The following is a 25,915-nucleotide window of genomic DNA, read 5'->3' as shown; positions in this document are numbered from 1 at the left end:
ATATATACAGATATATATATATATATATATATATAAAAGAGGGTATCACCATAGATTCTATATACATTAGAAGGATAATATAAGAATATTATAAACAACATATGCCAACAAATTTGACAGCTTAGAGGACACGGACAAATTGGGGAGGGGAAGCAACTTATCAAATTGACAAAAAAGAAAGAAAATCTGAATAGTATTATAGCTATTAAAGTAATTGAATGAATTATCCAAATCCTTCCAAAATGAAAACTTTGACTCTTGATAGTTTCACTAGTGAATTCTATCAAACACTCAAGGAAGGAAAAAAAACAATTTTATACAAAATTTGTCAGAAAATAGAGGAAGTGGTAATACTATCCATCTCATTTTATGAGGCCAGAATAACTCTAATACCAAATTTAAAAGACCCAAGAAATGACCCCAAAAATTATAAACCAGTTCCCACTATGAATTTATGAATACAAAGGCAAAATTCCTTTAAATAAATTAGCCAAGCATCCAACAGCAGAGAAAAGGACAATATATCATCACCAAATAGAGTTTATCTCCAAAATATAAAATCGGTTTACCATTTGAAAAATCAGTGTAACTCAGTGTTTTAACACAATGAAAGTAGAAAAACAAATATCATTTCAGGAAATGCAGAAACAGCATCTGGCAAAATTTAATAATCACTCATAAAAACTCTCAGCAGACTAGGAATAGAAGCGATAAAGGGCATCTATATAAAACCTATTGGTAACACCATACCTAATGATGAAAGATTGAACTGCTTCCCCCTAAGATCAGTAAAAAGACAAAGATGCCTACTTGCATCACTTTTATTAGTCAGAGGTCTCTTATTATACTGGAGGTCCTGGACCTTTTAATACGACAAAAAGAAAGAAATAAAAGGTACAAACACTGAACAGGAAGAAGTAATCCTACTGTACTAAAAGATGACATAATGGCTCAGGTAGACTCATGTCCTATTAAATCTAAAAACCAACTTCTACAACAAATAAGCAAACTTAGCACATTTTCAAAATACAAGGTTAATATACAAAAATCAATATTATTCTTAAACTCCAGCAACAAAACACTGGAAAGTAAAACTTTAAATTACAATTCCATTTATAATGCCAAGACACGTAATATACTAGAAATAAATCTAACAAAAGACTGCCTTGAACTCTACACTTAACTCTACCAAAACTAAGAAGACTAAATAAATGAAGTGGTAGACAATGTTCATGGATTGGAAGACTTAATTGTTAAGATGGCAATTCTCCAAATTGACCTACAGATCAATGCTAATTAACACAATCCTAACTAAAATTCCAGCAGGCTTTTTATAGAAATTGATAAACTGATTCTAAACATTGTATCAAGATGAAAAGGGCCTCTACTGGCCAAAGCAATTTTTTAAAAAGTTGGAAAAGTTACCCTACCTGATTTTAAGAATTACTATAAAGTAATAGCGATCAAGATAGTTTGGAATTGCCAAAAAGATAAACCTATAAATCACTGCAACAGAATGGGAGTTAAGAAACAGACATATGTATGTATGGACAACTGATTTTTTTTACAAAGGTGCTAAGGCAATCCAATGGAAGTAAAGTTTTCAATAAATGGCATTAGAATAATTGCTCATTGAGATGGAAAAAATAAACATATATAAAAATTAACTTGAAATGAATCATAGACCTAAATGTAAAACCTAAAACTAAAATTCCTAGAAGAAAACACAGGAAAAAGTCTTTATAATTTGGGGATAGACAAAAGACTCTTAGAATAAAAAAGCATGAACTATGCTAAAAGAAAAAAAGGATAAGTTGGACTTCATCAAAATTAAAAACTTCTTCTCGTCCAAAGACACCATGAAGCACAGACTCCAAGAAAATATTCATAAAATGTATCTCTGACAAAGGAGTTGTATTCAGAGTTTATAAAGAACTCTCACAACTCAATAAGAAGATAAACAAAAATCACTTTAAAATCTGAAAAGAGACTTCATCAACTAAGATATAAGGATGGCCAATACACAAAGGAAAAGATGCTCAGCCTCCTTAGGCATCAGGGATAAGCAATTTGAGATAACATTACATACCCACCCTCTCGAGCATTAGAGAGGATACGGGGTAACCGAAAATCTCCACCACAGCCAGTGGGAATGCAAAACGGCACAGGCACTTTGTAAAACAGTCTTTGTTTTTAAGTTAAGTGTAGTTTACCATATGATCCAGCCATTCCATTCCTAAGTTATTTCCCCAAGAGAAATGAAAACTTATGTCCACTCAAAGACTTCTTCACTAATGTTCCCAAGCTAGAAGTAACCCAAATGTCCGTTAAGACGTGGATAAACACGTTGTGGTATATCCGCAGTATGGACTACTACTCAGAGATAAAAAGGAATGACCTCTTTATATGCACAAAAACATGGATGAATCTCAAAGTAATCATGCTGATGGAAAGAAGCATGACCCAAAAAGGTACTAACATATGATTCAATTTATATAAATTCTAAAAAATGCAAACTAATTTACAGTGACAGAAACTAGATTAGTGGTTGCTAGGGACTAGAGTAGAAGACGTGAATCACTAAGGGGGCACAAGGAAGTTTTTGAAGGAATGGCAACGTTTGGTATTTTATATTCTGGTTTCACGGATATGTCTTTATGTCAAAATTCACCAAATTGCACACTTTAAGTATTTGCTGTTAATCATAAGTCAATCATACTTCAATAAGGTAGTTTGTTTTTTTTTTAAGGCTCTCAAATGTAGTTTTCCTTGCAATTCATAAAAGAACATATTTCAAAAGGTCAGGATTCTTCTTTAGTCATTTAGGGAAAATAAAAGTAGTATGAAACTGAAAGAAATTATTGATTAGATTTAATAACAAAGCACAGTTAATACTGGTCAGAAAAGAGTACGTGTGTGTGTGTGTGAAAACATACCATTTCCAAAAGAAGTAGCTCTTCTCTTTCTTTCTCTTGATCCAACAAATCTTTTTCATAAAATTTTTTCTGAAACTAAGTTTAAAGTTTAAAATGAAATTGTGAAACATTAATGATGAGTCTCTGCCAATTTTTAAATATTGCTTTCAACATAAGGTAAAGAGTGTACTCACAGCGTCCATGGACATTTCCATTCTGTCCAACTCTAACACAGTCTGCAAAGAAAATGTTTTAAATTATTCAACAGTAATTAAATTAAATCAACTAACCATTTCTCAGAAAGACTCCTTTTCCAGAGGGAGGATCAAAGAAGAGACTTCTCCACTATGTGAAAGGCTAAATTAGGAAGTCTCTAAAGTTCTTCCCAACTCTATGTTGTGTTTTTAATCAACCTCTATATATTAACCCCAAGATCCACTTAAACTTTTAAAAGTTTTCAACTTAAGAAAAGCAAGTGTAGGGCTTCCCTGGTGGAGCAGTAGTTAAGAATCCACCTGCCAATGCAGGGGCCACAGGGCCCCTGGGCTGGGAAGATCCCACATGCCGCGGAGCAACTAAGCCCGTGCGCCACAACTACTGAGCCTGCGCTCTAGAGCCCGCGAGCCACAACTACTGAAGCCCACGCGCCTAAAGCCCGTGTTCGACAATAAGAGAAGCCACCGCAATGAGAAGCCTGCGCACCGCAACAAAGAGTAGCCCCCGCTCGCCACAACTAGAGAAAGCCCGCGCACAGCAACAAAGATCCAACTCAGCCAAAAATAAATAAATTAATTACATTAAAAAAAGAAAAGAAAAGCAAGTGTAGAGGATTATTTTAAATACTAAACACATGCAATTTAGTTTCTAATAACTTCCTGTGCCACTCTTTTCTGAATCTTCAGAAATACAATATAATTTTTGAATTTTTTAAAAAAACTTTTAGCTAAATATATACAAAGCTAGGTATCATTGGGCTTAATATCCTTAGTTCCTTGCCACAGAAACTTTTGATTATTATGACATTTTAACCAATAGAAAAAACTTTACTCTGAAAGCATTCTCTTAATTTAGTATTTGTCTTTTCAAATATATTGGTCTGAAATAAATTATTTCAATCAAACAATGAATGGCCCATCTAATCCAGGGTTCTGTCTCTAATAGAGGACCGTACTTTTTTACAGGAGTAACTCTGATGGCCAGGATAAAGTACATTTATTCATATGCCCAAAGCTATCCATTGCAAACATAATATTTATTTGAAGTTTTATGTTTATGCTGAAATTTATGAAAATGTTATAATTTATGGCATGAAATAGCCCTTTTCAATGAAATTACTTTTCATCTTAAAAAACTGACTATTTCATTTTTATCCCAAAGCTTTGAACAGCTAGCTTCCTGAGAGGTTCCCATACCAATACATCAGTTTGATAAACATTATACTATAGAATTTTCATGGGACAGACTGACTTCCTCACGTGATACGTTCTTAAAATAAGGGCTGTACTACAGAATAATCCATTGAAGGTTAATAATCTATCAATTTAATTCTATCATTTTTGCCCCTATTTATAGGGTTAGCTTGAGTTACCTCTTCAGTTAATAAATTCTCTCAAAAAAGTAACTGTCTCACGTTTACTATTTTGAAAGTTAGTTCCATTGCTTACACTTCTGTAATTAAACGGTAAAGACAGAAACAAATGTTATGTGTATCTATGTTTTGAGATTTAGATGCATGTCCAGACTCTGGGTATTTCTGATTATTTCAGTTAATGAAAGAAGAATTTACATTTCAGTAAAATAAAATTATACTAATTAATACTACGTTATCAAATCACTTTATTAAAAAGTTCCTGGGGCTTCCCTGGTGGCGCAGTGGTTGGGAGTCCGCCTGCCGATGCAGGGGCGCGGGTTCGTGCCCCGGTCCGGGAGGATCCCGCGTGCGGCGGAGCGGCTGGGGCCGTGGGCCATGGCCGCTGGGCCTGGGCGTCCGGAGCTTTTGCTCCGCAACTGGAGAGGCCACAACAGTGAGAGGCCCGCATACCGCAAAAAAAAAAAAAAAAAAAAAAGTTCCTTATGCAACATCTGGCAATGATCTCTAGGGAAAAAAAAAAAAAAAAAAAATCAAAGGACTCTTTTTGTTTTCCTCACCATCGACACCAAGTTACTTAACACATTAATAAATTAACTTCTCTCACTACAAATAAATGCTCAAAAACTATGTGTCCTGAACTTCACATTCAGATTCATAAAAGTAATGATTGTTTTCTTGAATTTTATTTTATTTTTTTATACAGCAGGTTCTTATTAGTCATCCATTTTATACACATCAGTGTATATACATGTCAGTCTGAATCTCCCAATTCATCACCATAAAAGTAATGATTTTCATTTGACATAACCTTATAAAAATATTATATACTCAACCAAAAGGTTTTGAAGACTATAAAGTATTTTAAGGTTTGACTTCACTAACCCAAATGTTTACTGTGTTAGAGTTCCAATATTGCCAAACAATCCATATAAGATCACACGCTAAAACGAAACAAACAAAAACCCGTAAGACACATGTTACATAATTGAAAAGCGCTAGGGATCTATATTCAGCCCTGGCTCTGCCACTTACCAAGAAGATCTTAAGCAAACACTTGAACATTTCTAGGTCTCGAGCTTCTGCAAAGTCCAACAGATCACTGAAGGCCCTTCCAGCCCTTTCAGGGCTAAGTTTCTATCAAATGTGACTTTCCCTATTATACCAACAAAGTTTTCCCAATTCTAATCACTTATAAAGAGTCTGGTGAATGAAGTACTCATTCATTATTAGCTGAACAGTATTTACTGAGTACCTAAAATGTAAGCTCTCTCATAGAGCTTATATCACCAGTAATAAAAGATTAATGTCTCAGTGCCCTCTAGAAGGAACTTTCATACATCAACCAAATCAGTTACTAATTCTTACTCCTCTAGCAGTGATAGAAAGATTTTAACATATTGCTATCCCATCAAGCTAAGATAGTGAGGCTGTGATGAACACTGCAAGAAAGGCAAATGTCGTGGCAAGAGGGACGCTTACTCTTTTCACAGTGGCCAGAACATCTTTATCTTTTTCTTGACAGAGGAGTTTTCTCACACACATTTCTAACTGTTGAAGTAGATGTTTATCTGCAGGGATCTTCAGGGTAGATTTCACTTTGGGCAACAAGTAGCAAAGTTTCATTCTGCAATAAATTGACAGTATTAACTTGTGAGTGAATTTAATAACTAAGAATGACAGTCACATGAAATTGAAAGAAAACTCAAGCTTTAGCTAGCCTGAGAATTTCTTATGCAACAAATGTCTATGGAGGGTCTATGATGAGTCAAGCGTTCATCATTCTGGATGCTGTGATAACGCAGTGGAGAAAACCAACAAAATTCTCTGCTGTCACAGAGCTTACGTTCTAGTACACGGGTAGGGAGAGAGGATAAACAAATATGTAAAATGTCTGTCAAACAGTGGTAAATGCTGCAGAGAAAAATAAAGCAGGGCAAGACGACAAAGGAGTACAAGGAGGGGGATTACAAGTTCAAACCAGGTGGTCAGGGAGGCTTTTAGTCAAGATTTCACTGAAAAGATGACATTTAAGCAAAGAATTAAAGTAAATTAGGGACTAAGCCTTGTGACTATCTAGAGAAAACCACTACAGTTAAGAGCAAGTGCCCCCTCAGGGGAGCTTGCCTTAGAAGTTGTCCCAAATTAACAAATTGGCCAAAACTGGCAAACTGGCTAGCACGGCTAGAACAGAGCAAAAACGAAATCAGCTGGAGGCCTCAGAGTGAAATAGGAGGCCAGTTCATCCGGGGCCTTGCAGGTCACGGTTTGGGGACCGGCTTTCATTTTGAGAGCAATGAGAAGCCACGGAGGGTTTTGCACAGCCGAGTGAAATGATGTGACTTAACGTTTGGAAAGTATCATCTGGCTACTGTATTGAGATTAGACTGTAGGTGGTCAAGGACAAAAGGGACACGGGGTGGCAGAGGGCTCTTTCAGTAACTCAGGCAAGAGATGATGGTGGCTTGAACCAGAGTGGCAGCAGTGAGGTGGTGGGAAGTGGTTTGATTCTGAATATATTTTACAAGCGGCAGGATGTGCTGAGGGCTTGGAAGTGGAGTGACAGAAAGGAAGTCACGGCTCTGACCTGAACAAGTGGCAAGACGAAATGGTTATTTACTGAGACGGAGAAGACTGCAGAAGGAGCAAGTGCAGGTGAGGAAGATGGGGATTAACTGGACAGATGAAGTCTGAGGAGCCTGTTAGATAGTCGATGGAAATCCTAGTGGGCAGTTGGCTCAATGAGTCTTCTGACCAGGGTGGATGTCCATGCTGGAGATTTGCAGTCAGGAATCTTCAGCACACAGGTGATGCACAAGCCATGAGACTGGAGAATCACCCAGGCAAGTGAGTGCATTTTGAGAAGAAGAGATAAAAGGAGAGCATCTACAGCACCACCACAGTCTAAATGGGGCTGATAAAGAAGCAACAAGCAAACTGAAGAATTCCAGACAGGTGAAAGGAAATCCGGGAAAGTATAAGAAAACCCAACCAACCAACCAAACAAACAAACAAAAAAACTTCCTAGGAAAAGGTGGTGCAGGAAATGTTCTGCTTTGCTAAGCTAAAATTCTACTGCTTTGCCAAGGCTAGTTGTCTAACTTGGGGCTGCTGTCTTCATTCATTCATTCATTCATCTAAGAGCTCTCCAGATACTATTTTTTTATTTCTATGCCAAACCTGGAGACAACTAAGTCCCGTTCCTGGAGTTCCCAGGATACCTTCTCAGCTGAGCCCTCAGTTGAGGATTCTTATACAACAAAATCTGCTTTTTATTCAACTAAAAAGTCAAAAGAAGCTCCTCCTCTAGAATTTTCATCTCTGTACATAGCAACAATAGTCCCAAACTTATTCAGCTCTCACCACGGATACTGCTAAGCATGGTAATGCTTTCTCTAATTAAGGGGTCCCAATTACCCCAGAGAGAATTGTTTTCATTTCTGGCAACTGAAGAGAAGGCTCCTTTGAATACCAATGGTCTTTTTCTAGCCTTGGTATTGTCTAGACTCAATGAATTTAAATTTTAAACATTCACTTAAGGAAAAACAATCAACAGTCCACGCACACTTCATTCTTTATAACCCAAGGCAGACCTAGAAAACATACGTTCAACAGAAGCTACAGAAGCGTTAGCAGTGATTTATCTCTATGAGAATCCCGGGCCCAGGAGATTATAAAGATTTAGAGATTAGGGATCATAAATTCTTTATGTACACTACCTCAAGTATTTATTCTTCAGAACACCCCATGAATTAGGTACCACGGAAATTGATGCACAGAGAGGTTTTGTAAGTTGCCCAGACACATAGCTGGTGGAGAGGTGGAAATCAGCTCAGGGAGTATGGCTCCAAAAACTCTCCTCCTACCCTGCTCGATCCGGCCACTCTCGCCTGTCATGGCTTTCATTCTACCTGCACATTTCTAAAAGTGCTGAGCAAAGCCTTTCGTATCAAAAGCCAGTTAGTATGTGGTGTTGCTGGACCCATTTGTTAGGCTGGCAGCTGCCCAAGCAGGAGAGTGAGAACCAAGACAAACTGCTATACGAGCATCTCTTACTCAGAAAAACCACCAAAATTCATAGAGCAATATTCATCTTCATCCGGTTTTTGAATTAACAGGTTGCTTTCCCTTAGAGTCAATGCTATGCTGTCAGTCACACTGACTCGAGTAGAGATGATTTCACTTCCTTTCAAATAATTTTTGGGAACTGCTTGATAAATGACAATTCAACACATTGGAAGCTATTTTTCTAGAATCACAACTTCAATTTGCAAAACGTTAACAATGTGGTTGGATCCCTTAGTTATTCACCAGGAGGTAAATTCTAAAGAATTATCAATGGGGTCTTTCAATTTACTTTAAATCACTTTAAATTTGCTTTAGATCTCAAGTCAAGGAAACCTCAGCTCTAGTTTGTAGAGCACAGGTAAGATGCACAAAATACTAAAGCCAATGCAGTGGTACTTTCTGTATTTTCTCACCCTAAAAATACAAAACAAAACCAATGTCTAGATGTGTCCCCCTTAAATAATGCTCACAACATTCTTAGGCTGAACTTTTCAACATCTTTTGACAATTCTTCTTGGTATATTTTCTCTCAACAGCCATGCTATCAGTCTATGCTCATTGCCTGGCCAAGTCTGCCTGTTAAAAAGTATTAAATGGTTGCATGTTGTCTACAATGCACGTCAGTTTTTTATAAAAGATACAAATATGTCACACAGCATGAAACTAGCATGAACCATGGCTGGCATGTGGAAGCTCAGCAGGGAGCTCTGGAGTTCTGTTCAGGAAGTCTTGGCCAACTGACTGTGTCTCCTACAGATGAGTTCCTCAAGTTCAGAACAGAGGCATAGAGCACAAATATGAAATCTAATGGCTGAGGGTTTAAAATTCTCTTCAACTCATTATGCAATATACAAATAACTCAAACAGTATGCATGTGTGCTTAATGCCACTGAATTGTACAGAATAGTTAAAATGGTAAATTTTATGTTATGTATGTTTTACCAACCACAATTTAAAAAAATTAATATGCTTGTTTGGGGAGGAAAAAAAGGCAAAATGCATTTATTCTTTTTTTCAGTTTCCAAGCAAGCCATTTTCAGGCCCGTTTCATTTAACTTCACAGTTATTTAATCAACTCCAATTACCATTTACTGGATTTTGAAAATGTGAGACAGCTAAAAGCCCTGGAAACAGCCTTACTTCTCTGAATAAATGGGCCTGTAAAAATGGGCAGATCTTCTCCAAGCCAACTTTCAACTATTTTTTTCCTTTAGTCTTAGAAGATATAGATAAATTAATCACATCTACTCAGTCTTCTCTTGATGCCAACGTGTGTATCCAAGTGGATGGAGAAGCCTGCCAGTCTGACTGTGACTACTGCTATCAACCCAATAAACTAAAGACCTGAGACAGTGTTAAAAGATCACGCTTCCAGGTCCTACTGAGGCTCAGTTAAGTCTACCAAGAATTTCAAACCAAGTATAAATTCTTCACTTGATTATTTTTAATTGACTAAGAAAACGCTTTTGCATATATTCATCACAGTAGATAAATAAAAAATACAATTTTTTCAAATATTTTCTTGGATTGGTACCATACCTCACATTTGCTACTGGATCATGTGTCAGTTCAATAGCAGGTAGAAAGAAATATTTACAGAAAAATGATTTGGAAAAGATCTCTATAATAAATTCACAGGTATCCAAAAATCGGAGTCTATTCCAATAACTTTTTCCTTGGCCCAGTTCTAGAAACAACAACAAAAAATTATAAGTTTAATTTTTCCCACACAAAATTTCATGTGAAAAAAAATCACTAAGTCCATGACAATCTTTTTTATATCCACAATTTGTTTAGCAAAAACAAGAGATAAGGGGGAAAAAAATCATATTATATACCCCCAAATTAATAGCACCTGAAAAAACAGAAAAAATGTATTAAACATTGCATTCAGTTCCATGAGCAGTTATTAAATATTGAATGAACATATCTACTATTTTTTGATTACCCACCATGTGCTAAGTACTTTATACGTATTATCTCATTAAATCCTGAAAGTCAATCCAATGGGATGAGAATAAATTTATTCCTCCTAAAAGGTAAGGATACTGAGATTCAGAGAGGTTAAAGCCACAGAGCTGGAAAGTACAGACCTAGAATTCAAATGCAGGTCTGTATAACTTCAAAATCTTTAACCAATGAAATTAACTGTTTTCTTCTTCTCATTTCCTTAAAAATGCTTTGAAGTAAAATCATATGTAAACATGATATCACTGAAAATCATTCAGGTCGACGTTGAAAGGATAATTTTCTCTCCCTTATTACAGAAATGTTCAAAAGCAAAATTCTTAATATTTAAAACCAAATAGAATCTCCATTCAAAATAAAACATTCTAAAGGTCAGGTCCTACCACCAGAAAAATGAAAACTGAATTAAAATGCAGAAAAAAAGGAAGATTAAAGTATATTGAGCATTATTTTTTCTTAAATGGAATTTTATGTACTCGAATTTTTTGAAAAGTGGTGATCCATACTTAAAATGGTAAACTCCAATAACCAGAAAAATTCCATTACCTGCCTGTGCTGGATAACAGAGTTTAATAAAAGCATTAAGACACTACAGTCAAAGCAAGTACACAATAATTAACAAATTCACTAAGTATATATAGGTGTGCACCACTACTTCTAGAATTAACATTTTAACAAAAAGTTTTTGTCTTCATTTTAGCCCATAGCAAATTAAAATAAATTTGCATTTGTTAATTGACAATTTTTTAAGACATTATAAACCACCTCGGCTTACCAGATTCACATTCATGTGTACTATCAAGTCTATTCAAGGGAACAAAACTCACATTCTGTAATATTTAAAATAGGAACATAAAACAAATTATTAGATTCAAGGATAGCCTACTTATATATCTTAGTTCCAAACTGTATAAATCAGGATAGAAACTGGGCTTTCAACAATAAGTATACATATTTTAATTTCTCAAGTGTAGAAATTCACAAAAGGCAGCCTAGAGTAGTCATTACTCTCATTCATCCTGTCAAAGATTTCTAAAACAAGCCAAAAAAATTAGCCTACAAAACTCAAATGCAAATATATACCAACACTGGCCTAATTATTCATGGCAAAATGATACATAATATAAGTCAGATCTAACTAAGGCCAACCAATTTGTTTACTTTCTATTTTACAAAATGAGAGACAATGATTACTTACGTTCAATTAACTTTTGAATGACCTCGTGTCTCTGTTCTTGTTTACGATTATAACGTAGAAAAATGCACAGAGTTCGTGAAGCGGCCTTTTGGACAGGTAAGACATTCTTAAAGAGATAAGGAAGACAATTAAACCAGTCTAATAGTATATACTCTGAATAATGTGGCCCCATAAATCTATTTTAAGTTATTGACTAAAAGTAAAAGCAGTATTGCCTACCTCTCAAATCACTGTGGAAGTGTCTTCATCATTTAATGTTACCATCGCTCAGGCAAATCAACTAATCTACCATCACACTACAAAGTTAATGCAATTTGGCAGTCATTTCCAAGTCATCCAGATTTGATTTATATTTGACTCTCATTTCCTTGCCACTTCATCTTAGGTGATATTCTCCCCAAATTATATCTCAACCACCTCTGGACCTTGTCACTCACTTATTCAACAAACATTTGTTAGAACATACCCTGTGTCAGGTATCTCACCAAAGATGTGCAACTTCTAAAATATAAACTCAGAGATCCCATGACCAGGTATATGTCAGATCCCTCTGGCTTAGTTATGCCTCTTCCACCTCAACGCCATTCTTGAAGGTCCCCGGTCCATGACACAGATAAAGCTTAGAACCCAAGGGACGACATACCAATTACTCTTACAAGTGTTTTAAACTCCTTTGTCCTTTGAATTTCTGTCACACCACTGGGCAGAACCTTAACTCTAAATGAATTCAACCATTCATCTTTACTGGATTTGGGTTCAAATGATGTATTAGAGAAAAATCTCTCAATCAGATATACTGTATCCAGTATAAATTCATGTTCACCATCTTGACTTACATATAAATATTATAACAATCAATTCTTGATGATTCAGACTATTATACTAGGATCCTTGAAATTCAAGTAGGAAAAACTATACATTGCTCAGAGAGTACTGCCTGCTACCTCCTCTCATATTTTCTTTTTAAATCTTACTTTTAAATCAATCTTTTTTTTTTTTTTTAAAGATGCTGGGGGTAGGAGTTTACTTATTTATTTATTTATTTTTGCTGTGTTGGGTCTTCCTTTCTGTGCGAGGGCTTTCTCTAGTTGTGGCAAGTGGGGGCCACTCTTCATCGCGGTGCGCGGGCCTCTCACTATCGCGGCCTCTTGTTGCGGAGCACAGGCTCCAGACGCACAGGCTCAGTAGTTGTGGCTCACGGGCCTAGTTGCTCCGCGGCATGTGGGATCCTCCCAGACCAGGGCTCGAACCCATGTCCCCTGCATTAGCAGGCAGATTCTCAACCACTGTGCCACCAGGGAAGCCCCTCCTCTCATATTTTATACAAGTTATTTCCATTCTATTGAGTACCATTTCCTGTGGTGCTTTTAATCGAATATAAAAAAAGAATATTCACTATGAGTTAGAACAGAAAATGTAAGAAATGTACATAAACAGAAATATCAGTGGAATTACAGAAAATGAATTTTAGATAAATGAACTAAATAAAAGGATGTTACTCTTTTCTTTCATTTTTTGTATACTAATAGAATTTCAAATGCATAAACACTAGTCATTTGAAATAAAAATAGTTTAAAATACGTGTATTTTATACCTCACAGTATAAGGTAATGTCTTTTGGGCCAGAAATCAAAGATAAAAGTAATTATATCAAAACAAGTAAAAGCCAGTTTAAAGAAGTCGTGACCACTTAAGCATGCGAATAATGACTGCAATTGATTAAAACATTATTTAATATAAAATGATGAGTCTAAAAGAAAGAGACAAAAACAAAATTCATTCATCATCATTGGAAGTGGCTACTGCACCACTTAAGAGTTTTCCTAACTCCGAAAATTGATAATTAGAGGGAAAGAAATAAGAATTTACCCTCTCTTTACATTAGGAAATATATTTTAGGGTAAATAAATTACCCAAGTAGATGTAAAAAAAGGGCATTTCTCCTGAGAAGAATGCCATCAACAATGTAGAAGAAAAGAGAGAATTTAAAAAATCATTTTTCTGCAAGTTATAATGAAATAACTGATCAGGCAAGGGTCATCATTGGACGCTAAAACTAACAGGTAAAAGCTTGGTGGGAAACTGGGTATTCCGAGTGTTGAAGTGTCAGCTTCAGATTGTGACGCAGATCACAAGAGAGAAAACACAATTCTGCAGTAGACTAACAGAGCTGTCCCCATCTGCACAACCACTCCTAGCTCACTTACAGAGGGACAGCCGTCCAGACACAATGCAACATAAAATACACAGCAGCATTTATGAAGTATTCTTGCCAAAAACGTTTAACCTAAGACTCGGCAAGCCCTTATCAAACCTCCAGTTTAGAAGAAATATGGAGAAGAGATAAACAAGTTAATCCATGAAGACATTCTACAGAACAACTGACTAAGTCTCTTCCTCAATTCAATGTCATGAAAAAGTGGGGAAGGGCGAAGAGGGAATCTGTTCTGGATTAAAAGAGAACTAAGAGATGTAACCACCTAAGGCAATGTATAGATCTTACTTGGATCCTATATGGAATAAAACAACTGTCACACATATTTGGGGCATAATTGGTAAATTTTAATATGAACTTTAAATGATATTAAAGATAATTGTTCATTTTGTCAAATGTAATAATTGTATCATGGTTATATAGGGCAATGTCCTTTTATAGAGATGAGTACTGAAATGTTTAGAAATAAAAATACAATGATATCTATAATTTAAATTTTTCAGCACGATGAAATGGAAAATATGTCAGAATGTTAACAACTGTTAAGCCTAGGTGATGGGTGTGTGAGGGTTCATTATAGTATTTTCTCTGCCTTTCTGCGTTTTAAATTTTTTTCATAACTAAAGCAGGAAAAAATGTTAGTTTCTGTCATTCCTCTACTCAAAACCTTCCAAAGCCTTCCCCTGTATCACAGAATACAATCTACGCTCTACATCATGGCCTTCAAGCACCTGCGTGTTGTGGGCCCAGCGACCTCTCCAGCCTCATCTCTCGCTAACGACCGCCACACGGGCTTCCTTGCTGCTCCTCACACAACCAAGCACACGCCATATCACACCTTTGCATCCACTCTTCCCTTTGCGGGGACCACCTGTCCTTCAGACCTCCACATGGTCACTCCCTTAGTTGGTCCAAGCCTCTGCACAAAGCATATTTGATCAGAAAGGGCTTTTTCCTGACCACTATATTCACAATACCGTCCTACGACCCTCCATCACTTTCTTCCCCTCTACCCTGCTTTTTAATTCCTCCTTGTACTTTTCATCCCTGGTGTACGATGTATGTATTATATGTGTTTGTTTTCTGTCTCTAATAGAATTTAAAGTTCTATGAGAACAGGTCCTTTGTCTTTTCATTCACTACTGTGCTCCTAGCATCTAGAATAGTACTCAGCACGTAGTAAGTGCTCAATAAATTTTGTTAAATGAATGAATATTACGACCATTAGATACGGAACTAAAAATATAATCTTTTCTCCAGGGAATATTGAAACAGAATATAAGTGTCTTTTTTGATCATGGAAAATGTGCTATAGTGAATCACGTATTTCTTTTTAAGTGTGGAATTACCTCCTTGTAAAAGAAAACATAAAGCAGATCCCTCGGGCTTGAAAGTATTTTGTTCACACTATGTTATAAATCATTTCTCTTTCCTGATAAGGGAAAGTACAAATATGGAATAATTATGTATTCTTAGCTTTCTAAACACAAAGACACCTACTAAGTAATCAGGTTGAGACAATTAAGATCAAGACAATTAAGATCAAGACCACCTGTTAATATATTTATTTTATTTTACTATTTATCACTTCCCACATGACCACCATGTAAGAATGCAAGGTCCTTTAGAGCAGGATTCTGTCTGTCTTATTCACTCCTGTATCCCCAGCTCTTAGAACAGTGTCTGACACAGCAGAGACTCAAATAACTAACTGCTGGATACAGTAATTAATAAATTCTGCTTGATTTCATGTGAAATTTTCTATGTGGTACATTCATGCATTATCCTCTGAGAAGGAACTTATTTTTGTCAATATCAATTTTTAAGATTATTACATCTATAAAATAACCTTCCACCCCTAGACTTTGCTTTGATACATGAAACAAACTTCATGTAGAGGTGTTAGGTCATAAGATATATGCCTTTTTTCTTTTTTTTTAAGTTAAGTTGTAAATGACACCAATAATGTCATTGTTTTCCTCTTTGAAGCTAAACCTGATTTGGGGTTTTTGAGATGGCTACTAGATTTTGTTATCTCACTTTTTTTGAGAACAATAAGAATTCAAAGTACTTTTTTAATAGTTTCTAAAACATATACATTATGTAGAACTTTTTTATACTTCAAAAAATGGTAGTAGGATGTCATATTCAATGTACAGTGAACTGAGGGTTAAACAATCCTCTCTGGAAATTTTAAGGAAAAAGGTAGACAACTTACTGTATGGGGAAATTTGAATACAAGTCTTTTTTTTTCCCCCTACTTTGACTCTAATTTTGAGGTTATCCATAGTAGGGCATCCATGTTTTTTGTATACATTTTACTTGTAACAAGTCACTGTTCAGGTACTATAAAAGAAAAAGAACCCAAACTAGTATTAAGGGGCTTAAGGGATACCCTTAAGGCAACAGGGCACAGCTGAGGCCATGAGACATGAAAGCAAAAGGCACTTTGCAGTTGAGATCACTGACTCCTGCCAACCTCTGCCTTGAGAAGAACGGTATCAAGCTTGCAGTGCATGTGTTTACACTCTCCCTGTGCATCCCTCTCTCCAGCTAGGCAGAAGCTGATGAAAAGGAGAACCGGTGGGGAAGCAAAGGTAACACCCCTCCAGGCAGAAGGGCATGAACTGAGTTTGTCGTTCTATTTCAAGAATGTGGATGATTTGGTTAATTCCAAAACAGGGGCAAGTTCAAGAGAAAATCAGATAACAGGTATTGGGCTCACATTTGTCATCACGATTGTGAACATTCTTTGCAAGAAACGATAATAAATCTGATCACTTGATATGATGTGCGGCAGACAGGCGTATTTCTGGAGCAGCTTCTCGTGAGTTCTCCACTTTAGAGAGGCTGCAGCTCGCTGCTCAGCAGCTGTGAGAGCTGGAATCAAGTCAGGGAGAGATGATAACTAAAGAAGAAAACACATCAAGAGAATCAAAGATAATTAAAGAAATCAGTTTCAGCACTCAGCCAAATTATTCAGTCTTACAATACACTGGGGAGAGGGAACTCTTAACCTTTCCGGAAATCAGGAGGCATCTTAGTTGTCACAGGGAAGTAAATATTTAGTAAAATCAAATACTTAAAAAAAAATCTAAAAATAAAATTTATGATTACTGGAGACAAAATTTTGAAAGAGACTGGGATTCACAACCCTTCTAAACTAAAATGTATTCTATTTCACTGTCAGCAAACTTTGACCTTCTAAATTCCTACCCTTCTGTCCTCAACAGTTGCTATTCTTCGCAGTAATGATAAATGCTAATAAGAACTGAAAATATGAATGTAAACTCCAAGGACAATAAATAAGGATTGTGGTAATGTAAGAATGGTAGAGGACAAATGTAAAATAGATAGCTAGTAGGAAGAGCTGCATCTCACGGGGAGATCAGCTCCGTGCTTTGTGACCACCTAGAGGGGTGGGATAGGGAGGGTGGGAGGGAGACGCAAGAGGGAGGGGATATGGGGATATATGTATATGTATAGCTGATTCACTTTGTTAAATAGCAGAAACTAACACACTATTGTAAAGCAATTATACTCCAATAAAGATGTTTAAAAAAAAAAAAAGGGAATGGTAGAGGAAATTCAAGCTGTTCAAACTCTAGCAGACATTTACTGAGCACCTACTATGTGGCAAGCACTCTTTTAACTGTTTTTCATACACTCTTCTGTTGATTCCTCACAACAACTCTGCAGAGTAAGGTAGGCCATATAATGTCCAGAAACTTTTTTGATACATGGGATTTACCTTATTTTCTTGAACACTGCTTTCTCCACCAGTAGACATAAGTTCCAGGATTTCTGGAAGATGATCTATGAGAGCATCTAGTACCTTTTAACAGAGACATTGATTACTCTTCTTGTGATGGCTGTTTTTCTAATCTTAGATTAATTAACATGCCAATTTCTACACAGAAATAGTATGAGTTACCAAACAGCATTTTGGGGGTTTCTATTTTCTTGCTCTGTCATCTTCTTGCTGCAAAGTCTTAGAAACAAAATTAGCTACCTTGATCAAACTACCTTTGAAAAGAGATTAGTATGTCTGCCTCTTGATAATATTCAAATCGTCTAGATCTGAGACAGCCTGACAACATGCTCAAAACTGCCTTCCAACTTTTGAAAAGCAGTTTAAGTCAGACGACACCTTCAGTGATGTCTAATGTTGAGGAGTTGAGATTTGGCAAGCTAGCAGTCATTTGGGTGAATAGGATATAGTAGATAAAGCATCAAAATAAAGTATTCCAAAGCCTCCACAAGTATACTCCCCAAACAATGCTAAGAGAAATAAAAAGATATAAAATGTGATATAACATATGATCACAAGTATGTAAAATTTTTAAAACTTTATATAGAAAAAATAGAAAATGAGAAAATATAAGACAAGAGAAACAGTGATCAGAACTAAAAGTATTCTTTTGTCTGTCTACTTTTTGGCCTTTCCAAAATTTTCCGTAACAAATATACATGTATATTTTAAAACCTACTATTTTTAAAAGATATTCCCAATATCTAGTCTATGATACAGTGGCATATCGACTTGAAGCTTCTGGAGCTAGTCAGCTATTAGAATTCATGCAATTCCCAAGAGGCAGGAAAATAAAAGAAAAAAGGCATTGATATATTCAAACTTAATATAACAGAAGTAAAAAGCAAAGAGTAAGAAGATATTACCTCCAATGATTCATCTTGTAATAATGTTATTAGTTCTTTATGTATTAAATACACTCCAGAATTTAGAAGTTTAGAAACCTAGAATGGAGCAATAAAGTCTCTCAGATTTGAGACTACTAGACATATAAAGGTTATAAAAACAATTTTTTAAAAAGTAATCCCTGTTAGATTTTCTTCTAAAATGAGAGTTGTTTACAACACAACTATAAAATTAGATTTCTAGAAAAATTACTTGCATATGTAAGCTTTTCAGTCTGCTTCCTAACACGCTGGAGTGTGTGAACATATGAGGGTCGGGAGTGTAAAAGAATGGATTTATCTTCCCTCTCGCAAACACTAATAAGCCCATGGATGCCTGTAGTTCACATTTTAAAGTCTTAGAGCAGCCAACAGGGTCTTTCAAGGGAGCCCAGCCATGGGAGCATTCATCTCTGTTCAGAGCTCCCAGAGGGGACAAATTCTACTGAAGGCCAGTAGCCACACAGGGATAGAGAAAACTCCTAAGCAAGCAAAACTTCGAAGACTTCTCCCATCAAAGACTTCAATCAGCAAGAGAGGAGTTGGGAGTTGGGAGAATCTAGACTAAACCAACTCCTTTGTGAACTGTTTTTTTTTTTTTCTGTAGACAAGCAACAGTAAAAATCTGCAATGGTAGATTCACCAGTTTCTACTGCACCTTTAAGTTTTTGGGTTATTTTTTTCCACAGACTGGGTTTCTGAGTAAGGTTTTACTTGAAAAAGGGGTTCCTAGACAAAGAAGGTGTTTTAAAAGTCTTTGCTCTACGGGGTTGTTTTTGAAAGTATTTTCAAAATATTATTTTTCTGAAAAACAAGAATAAACTCAGAACATACTAAAGTAATTATCAGAATCCAACAATAATACTGTTAAGGAAATTTAAATCCACCAGTGGAATTTCATTATTTAAAAGGACAAACCTAGACTAACCATTCATTTATGAAGTATCATCTTAACCTACCTACATGGTATGATTGTAAGAATACAGAAATTAGCCACCCAGCAAATAGCTAGATCAATGATTTCCAAACTCACTTCTACTGGTGAAATATTTTTGTGTACATATTTCAATTTTTTTTCTATGGTGCTAACACATTATGTCCACTTATAGTGGACATAAATAAAATGAAATATTAAAGGTATGAGATAAAAATAAACATAAATAGAAACTCTCGTATTGCATAAATACTGCTTTCTCAGACTCTAATCTCATGCAATCATCTCTGGAGACCACCAATCTAGACAAATACAAGCGAGCATGGTAATCATGCCTAAATACCCACTTAATACATATTACAGACAAGTAGTTCACTCAGCCAGCCAGTGCCCTCTGCCCTCTCTCCTCCTCCAAAAGCATATTCCTATATGCATATTTACAAAGATGACTTAATTGTTCAACACTGAATTATTTTAATTAATTACACCATTTAAAGGGAATATTTTCTGGACTTTGCAGAATGAACATTCATTTCATTCACACCAGAAAAAAAATGTTATTCAAAAGAAGCAAAGCCTATCATTCAATAGCCAAGAGTCTTAAGTAACATTTCTAACGCTGCTATGGATATCCCGCACACTTTCAGCTAATCTGACAATGCTCTGAACACAGTGCAAGGAAGGCGATGAAATATTCTCACTGAGAATAAGAATATTTATTATACCTCTCATTAAAGAAGGGAATATTTTATTAACCCACACAGATATTTTTATGTGACAGTCCTAAAGTTGGCAAGTTATAGGTTATACATGTTTACTGCAATTATAGCAACATGTACTTACTGCAATCACTCGAGAAACATGCCCTAAATTTCAGTCTCAAGGGTTAAGAAGTTAATTATATTCATCATAAAGTTTAAATTCACTTTTGCTCTTACACTATGGAGAGTTGTTGTAACAGCTGAATCTAAAAGCTGTGCTCACGAAACATGATCCATTTGCAGTAAAAACCATAAATTTAAATAATCTATCTCTCAATTTTCCATTTGTACTCAAGTTCTTAAGTTTAGGTGTAAAGCTAAATATAAACATTATAAAGCATATAAAAACTGATTTTACTTCCAGATCTGTAACAGCCACATCCATACCACAATGTCTGGCTTAAAGTAAGGATTTACTAGAGATATACTGAACGAATGGATTAATACCTGTTAAACGAATATAACGTATTTATGTAAATGAATTCTGTGTAACATTCTAAAGAGAATTACGGGAATTTTTCAATATTTAGGACTAGAATATGAGAGCGATATGGAGCCTGTATCTTTTAATAAATCTGTAAACAGATGTGTACAAAATATCAAAAAATCATATACTACATGTAGGTAGAATTAACAACAAATGTAAAGTGGTATCACTTTTTCAGACTTACTTCATAAAAGCAAATAGCAATAGTGTATCTGACTGGTACTTCAGGGTCATGACAAAGGCAGAAGAATGTAGAATAGAGATCCATGTGGAAATTTTTAGGATCAACAAAAACAATCATGGCCTGGTGGAGGTGGGAGGGAGAAGATGAGTGGGAAGGAGAGAAAAACATGCATCAACACCTCTTATTATAATCATGTCACTTAAAACTGAATCATGTCCTCTGAATCACAATTTAGTTATAAACCATATTTGGAAGATCCAAATGCATGCATATAATTCTAATAGATATACTTACACAGAGATAAATATAAATTAACCAATATACACCAGACATAATGTGAGGTAGCAAGTGTCAATTATGGCATTATTTTTCAATGCAATCTATTCACATGTTTTTAAGTTAAAATTAAAACGTTTAGCCAATACAAATGTATAATTTATTACCGGAAAGTTATAAGCACAGTTCTTCCGTACTGAAATATATTTCTTCTCCTGCTCTAAGATTTGGGGTGGAATCTGGTTTTCATTGTGTCCATTTTCCTGTTGCAAACCCAATGTACAAAGTTTCTTATAAAACTCCAAAAATCTCAAGTGTTGATCTGGAGTAAATATTCCTAAAACAAATGCAAAACCTTTGCTCAACATTTTAATTGAAAACAATAATTAAAAAGGGAAAAGCAAAGTGCAATAAAAATAACTGGAACCAAATATTTAAATAAACGGTTGGAAATCATAAATAAAAGCAACAATGAAAAAAGAATAACTATGGTGAAGAAATCTAATGGTTCTTCACCTTATGTTAATTTTAATAATATTTTCACTTTAATTTCGATAGTATAAAACTATGCAACACAGGAATTACACCTGCATTAATTTCTGCATGTACCATTGTATGTACCACTAACGAGTCACTACAATAATAATATGGCAGCCATTATTGCTATTTACTTATGATAAATATTCTAAAGTTGCCTACAGAAAAGACATGCACATATGTCTGCAGAGAAGGAGCTTAAAAATGGAATCTGAGAGAATTCCCTGGCGGTGCAGTGGTTAAGACTTGGCACTTGCACTGCTGTGGGCCCAGGTTCAATCCCTGGTCAGGAAACTAAGATCCCAGAAGCGGTAAGGCGCAGCCAAAAAAAAAAAACAAAAAACAAAGGAATCTGAAAGACGGTGAAGTAAACTCAAAATAATTTTGATCAATGGAATGGACTGGTTCCACATTCACATACCGTCTTAGGAAGCTAGTGACTCAATATACATTGCAATAAGTTTTTTCAACAGTCTATGAAAAGCCCACAATCTGCACAAAAATATGTTTTCTATGCTAGATTGTTATAATTTAATTAATGCTTACATTATTTGAGTAAGCTAAGAACTGAGTAATATATTCAGAATGCCAAGAGTTACAGGTATTATTCTGCATTCTAAACTGAACTGCTCATGTGATATATTAATTATTCTACAAAAAGTTAATAAGACTATACTTACTATGCGCAATAGTTAATATACCTGAGCTTCTATTATCACATACCAACTAATACATAAAGATAAAATATTCAGAAATTTAAAAGGCTACGCCTACTTCACTCTGCCACTGTTTTGGTTTTTTTTTTTTAATAGTATTTTATTTATTTATTTATTTTTGGCTGCATTGGGTCTTCATTGCTGTGCGCGGGCTTTCTCTAGCAGCGGTGAGCGGGGGCTACTCTTCACTGTGCTGCACAGGCTTCTCATTGCGGTGTCTTCTCTTGTTGCGAAGCAGGGACTCTAGGTGTATGGGCTTCAGTAGTTGTGGCACACGGGCTCAGCAGCTGTGGCTCGCAGGCTCTAGAGCACAGATTCAGTAGTTGTGGCACGTGGGCTTAGTTGCTCCGTGGCACGTGAGATCTTCCCGGACCAGGGCTCGAACCTGTGTCGCCTGAGTTAGTAGGCAGATTCCTAACCACTGCGTCACCAGGGAAGCCCCTGCGATTGTTCTTTCATATAGGTTCTACGAGTGAAAGAGTCATTTCTAACTGTGTTCTAAATTATGCTATCAAAATTCTAAGATCTCTTAAGATTTTACACACTTAAAGGGTAGGCTTTACAACTGAAGAGCTAAAGTTTAGTGGCTAAGGTAAAAGAAAAGGGAAAAATTATCTATAATCTTGACATTCTTAGGACATAGCATACCATACAGTCCATGGCATAGTTTTCCTAAATGGAAAGATAAGGAAATAAGAATTGATTCATCTGCTTTGAAAGATTTTTCACAAAACGATTTCACTAAGGGAAGTATAGTTTGACTTCTGTCATCTGAAAAACAAGAATAAAACATAGTTTAGATCCAGTTGCCCACACTGCACATGTAGAAATTAATGCATATACCCAAATTCCAGAAAGAAAAATTACTACGTTAGTCTCAGAGTAACAGAAAATATCTGAAAACAGTGATGATGGAGGGATGACATAAAGAATAGGTGAGAGATAAGTGGGAAACATCAAAAACTTTTATGCCAGGCTAAGGGGTTTGGACTTGACACCACAGGCCATAGGGAATAAACTATAGAGTGACTACAAATTAAAAAGCTAAGATGATTGAGGTTTTGAGCCTGAATAACTACAAGAATGCTAATACTACTAGTATAAATAGATGAGTAGCAGGAACTCTCTTCTGCATACATCTCACACCATGCTGCATTTTGTCATTTCATTTTTGATTGAAAGTAAGTTAGCTAATATTACATTCTGTATAATGAATTTCTTCGCTCTTCCTTCCTATACAACTCTTTTTTAAAAAGTGAATTCATTCTTTGAGTATGCCTGCTTAGGTCATAAGTTTCTGATATTAACAATATTTAAGTTTTGATTCCAAATGCTCCCTGAATTTCCCACAGTTCTCTTAAACTTTCAGAAATAAATCACTACTTTATTAAGGGTCTGACAATACTAAGTAAGACCCTGTAGCAGGTTTATTGGTATTATTATTATTACTGTTATTATTATCAACACATTTCAGTACCATACCTACTGTTTTTACTAAATAACATTCATTTGACACTTACTGAATTTCTCAGACAACAAGCATTAACAGAAGTAGAAAGATGAATAAAAAGTTCTCTGAACTTGAGAAACTCAGACCAGCAAAGAAGCCAAACACAAAAAATATCATAAGACAATGTGATCACTATTTTAATAGCTAGTGTAAGGCAGGAGTCTGCAAACTATTTTTGCAAATATTCTAGGCTTTGTAGTTTATCTGTCCCAAGTATTCAACTCTGTCACTTTGGCACAAAACAGCTACGGACAATACATACAACAAATGGGAGTGGCTGTGTTCCAATAAGCTCTATTTACAAAAACTGGTGGCAGCAGGATTTGTCCTAGAGGCCATAGTTTGCCAACCCCTGGTATAAAGGGATTTAGAAGATGTCAGAGAAGACACTGTTTTGAACTGGGCACTGAAAAGAAACAGCTGGCTAGGAGAAAAATAGAGGGAAGGGTGAAAAAAGAGAACATGAAAAGGCTAGAGCTTGAAAGAATTTGGTATGCCAAGATAACAGCAAATGCGGCTGGAGCACCAGATGCCAGAGGAGTGGGAAAGAACGGGAAGAAATAAAGCCACGAACACAGGTTAGGACAGATCTGTGATAACCAAGTGAGGGGCAGGAAAAGCCCCAGATCAGAGATGATGCCCATGTTTCTAGTTTGGATGCCTAAGGGTGCCCCATTATTAGGACAAAGAGATTCATTGTTCACTTATCAGATACTGCTGCTGCTACTCGTCTGGTTCATCCAATGGCCCAAACTATTGTTCTGTAACATCCAACATCACAACTGTCCACACTGCAGTAATCTTTAAGAGGGTCTCCCTATTGTTCTGTAACATCCAACATCACAACTGTCCACACTGCAGTAATCTTTAAGAGGGTCTCCTAGTTCAGTTAAAATAGTATTAATCCAAAGTAATCCTACAGGGGCTTCCCTGGTGGCACAGTGACTAAGAATCCGCCTGCCAATGCAGGGGACACGGGTTTGAGCCTTGGTCCGGGAAGGTCCCACATGCCGCAGAGCAACTAAGCCCGTGCGCCACACTACTGAGCCTGCGCTCTAGAGCCCGCGAGCCACAACTACTGAGCCTGTGCGCCACAACTACCGAGCCCGTGCTCCACAACAAGAGAAGCCACCGTAATGAGAAGCCCGCGCACCGCAGCGAAGAGTAGCCCCCCTGCTCTCTGCAACTAGAGGAAGCCCATACACAGCAATGAAGACCCAATGCAGCCAAAAGTAAAATAAATAAAATAAATTTAAAAACAAAAACAAAGGAATCCTACAATTACACAATAGTGTTTTGCACCTGAGTACTTGACATTTGCCCTTTCAAATTTCACCCTGACAAAATAGCTAATTTGCACTGAACTAATGTCTAACACTGGTTAAGAATCTAGTCACACACTCAGTAGAGCAACTAATTTAATTGTCTTTGTGATTTTATTTGCACAACACTAAGAAACACCTCTTCACCCATTCCCACCCAAATATCCCATCCCAGATTTCTCTTCCTGTGACCATGAAATTTCCAGCATTAAAATATTAGGTAGAGGAAGCTAATTTAGATATTGCTTTAGTCAAGATCTGTCTTAGGGTCAATTAGTTGAGCAAGTTAAAAACTAATCACCAACCCAAATTCTTAGCCCGACATACTAGTCAGTTAAATGCTGATGAAAGGAAAGAGAAGGGTAGGAAATATTCAACAACACCGGGTGCCAGGAGGGGAAAAGTGGCAGCAGAGGAGGCACCAAAAGAGAAAGGACCATAAGAGAGAGAGAAGAGGGGAAGTCTAACATTTATCGTGAAAGTTAACATAAGAAACTCCATCCTGCAGCTACCTTTACTCCTTACGAGTGATACAAAACAT

At 36.1% G+C, this 25,915-nt stretch overlaps 1 protein-coding gene across 1 annotated transcript in view; it reads right to left on the bottom strand.

Annotated features, from left to right (window-relative positions):
- Positions 1–25,915, bottom strand: part of PPP4R4 (protein phosphatase 4 regulatory subunit 4) — a 118,006-nt gene that overhangs the window by 16,348 nt on the left and 75,743 nt on the right. The window contains exons 9-19 of the mRNA XM_024759485.1: positions 23,191–23,313; positions 21,457–21,626; positions 21,014–21,133; positions 18,630–18,707; positions 17,704–17,787; positions 16,678–16,860; positions 11,738–11,843; positions 10,111–10,258; positions 5,986–6,130; positions 3,110–3,151; positions 2,937–3,011 (exon numbers count right to left, since the gene is read on the bottom strand). Coding sequence (XP_024615253.1) covers positions 2,937–3,011; positions 3,110–3,151; positions 5,986–6,130; positions 10,111–10,258; positions 11,738–11,843; positions 16,678–16,860; positions 17,704–17,787; positions 18,630–18,707; positions 21,014–21,133; positions 21,457–21,626; positions 23,191–23,313 — 1,274 coding nt within the window. The remainder of the gene's footprint in view (positions 1–2,936; positions 3,012–3,109; positions 3,152–5,985; positions 6,131–10,110; positions 10,259–11,737; positions 11,844–16,677; positions 16,861–17,703; positions 17,788–18,629; positions 18,708–21,013; positions 21,134–21,456; positions 21,627–23,190; positions 23,314–25,915) is intronic.

This window comes from Neophocaena asiaeorientalis, unplaced genomic scaffold, assembly GCF_003031525.2.
Source record: "Neophocaena asiaeorientalis asiaeorientalis breed wild unplaced genomic scaffold, Neophocaena_asiaeorientalis_V1.1 scaffold476, whole genome shotgun sequence".
In the NCBI taxonomy this organism is placed as follows: domain Eukaryota; kingdom Metazoa; phylum Chordata; class Mammalia; order Artiodactyla; family Phocoenidae; genus Neophocaena; species Neophocaena asiaeorientalis.
The sequence above is the reverse complement of the archived record's forward strand: the minus strand, read 5'-3'. Positions and strand labels throughout refer to the sequence as shown.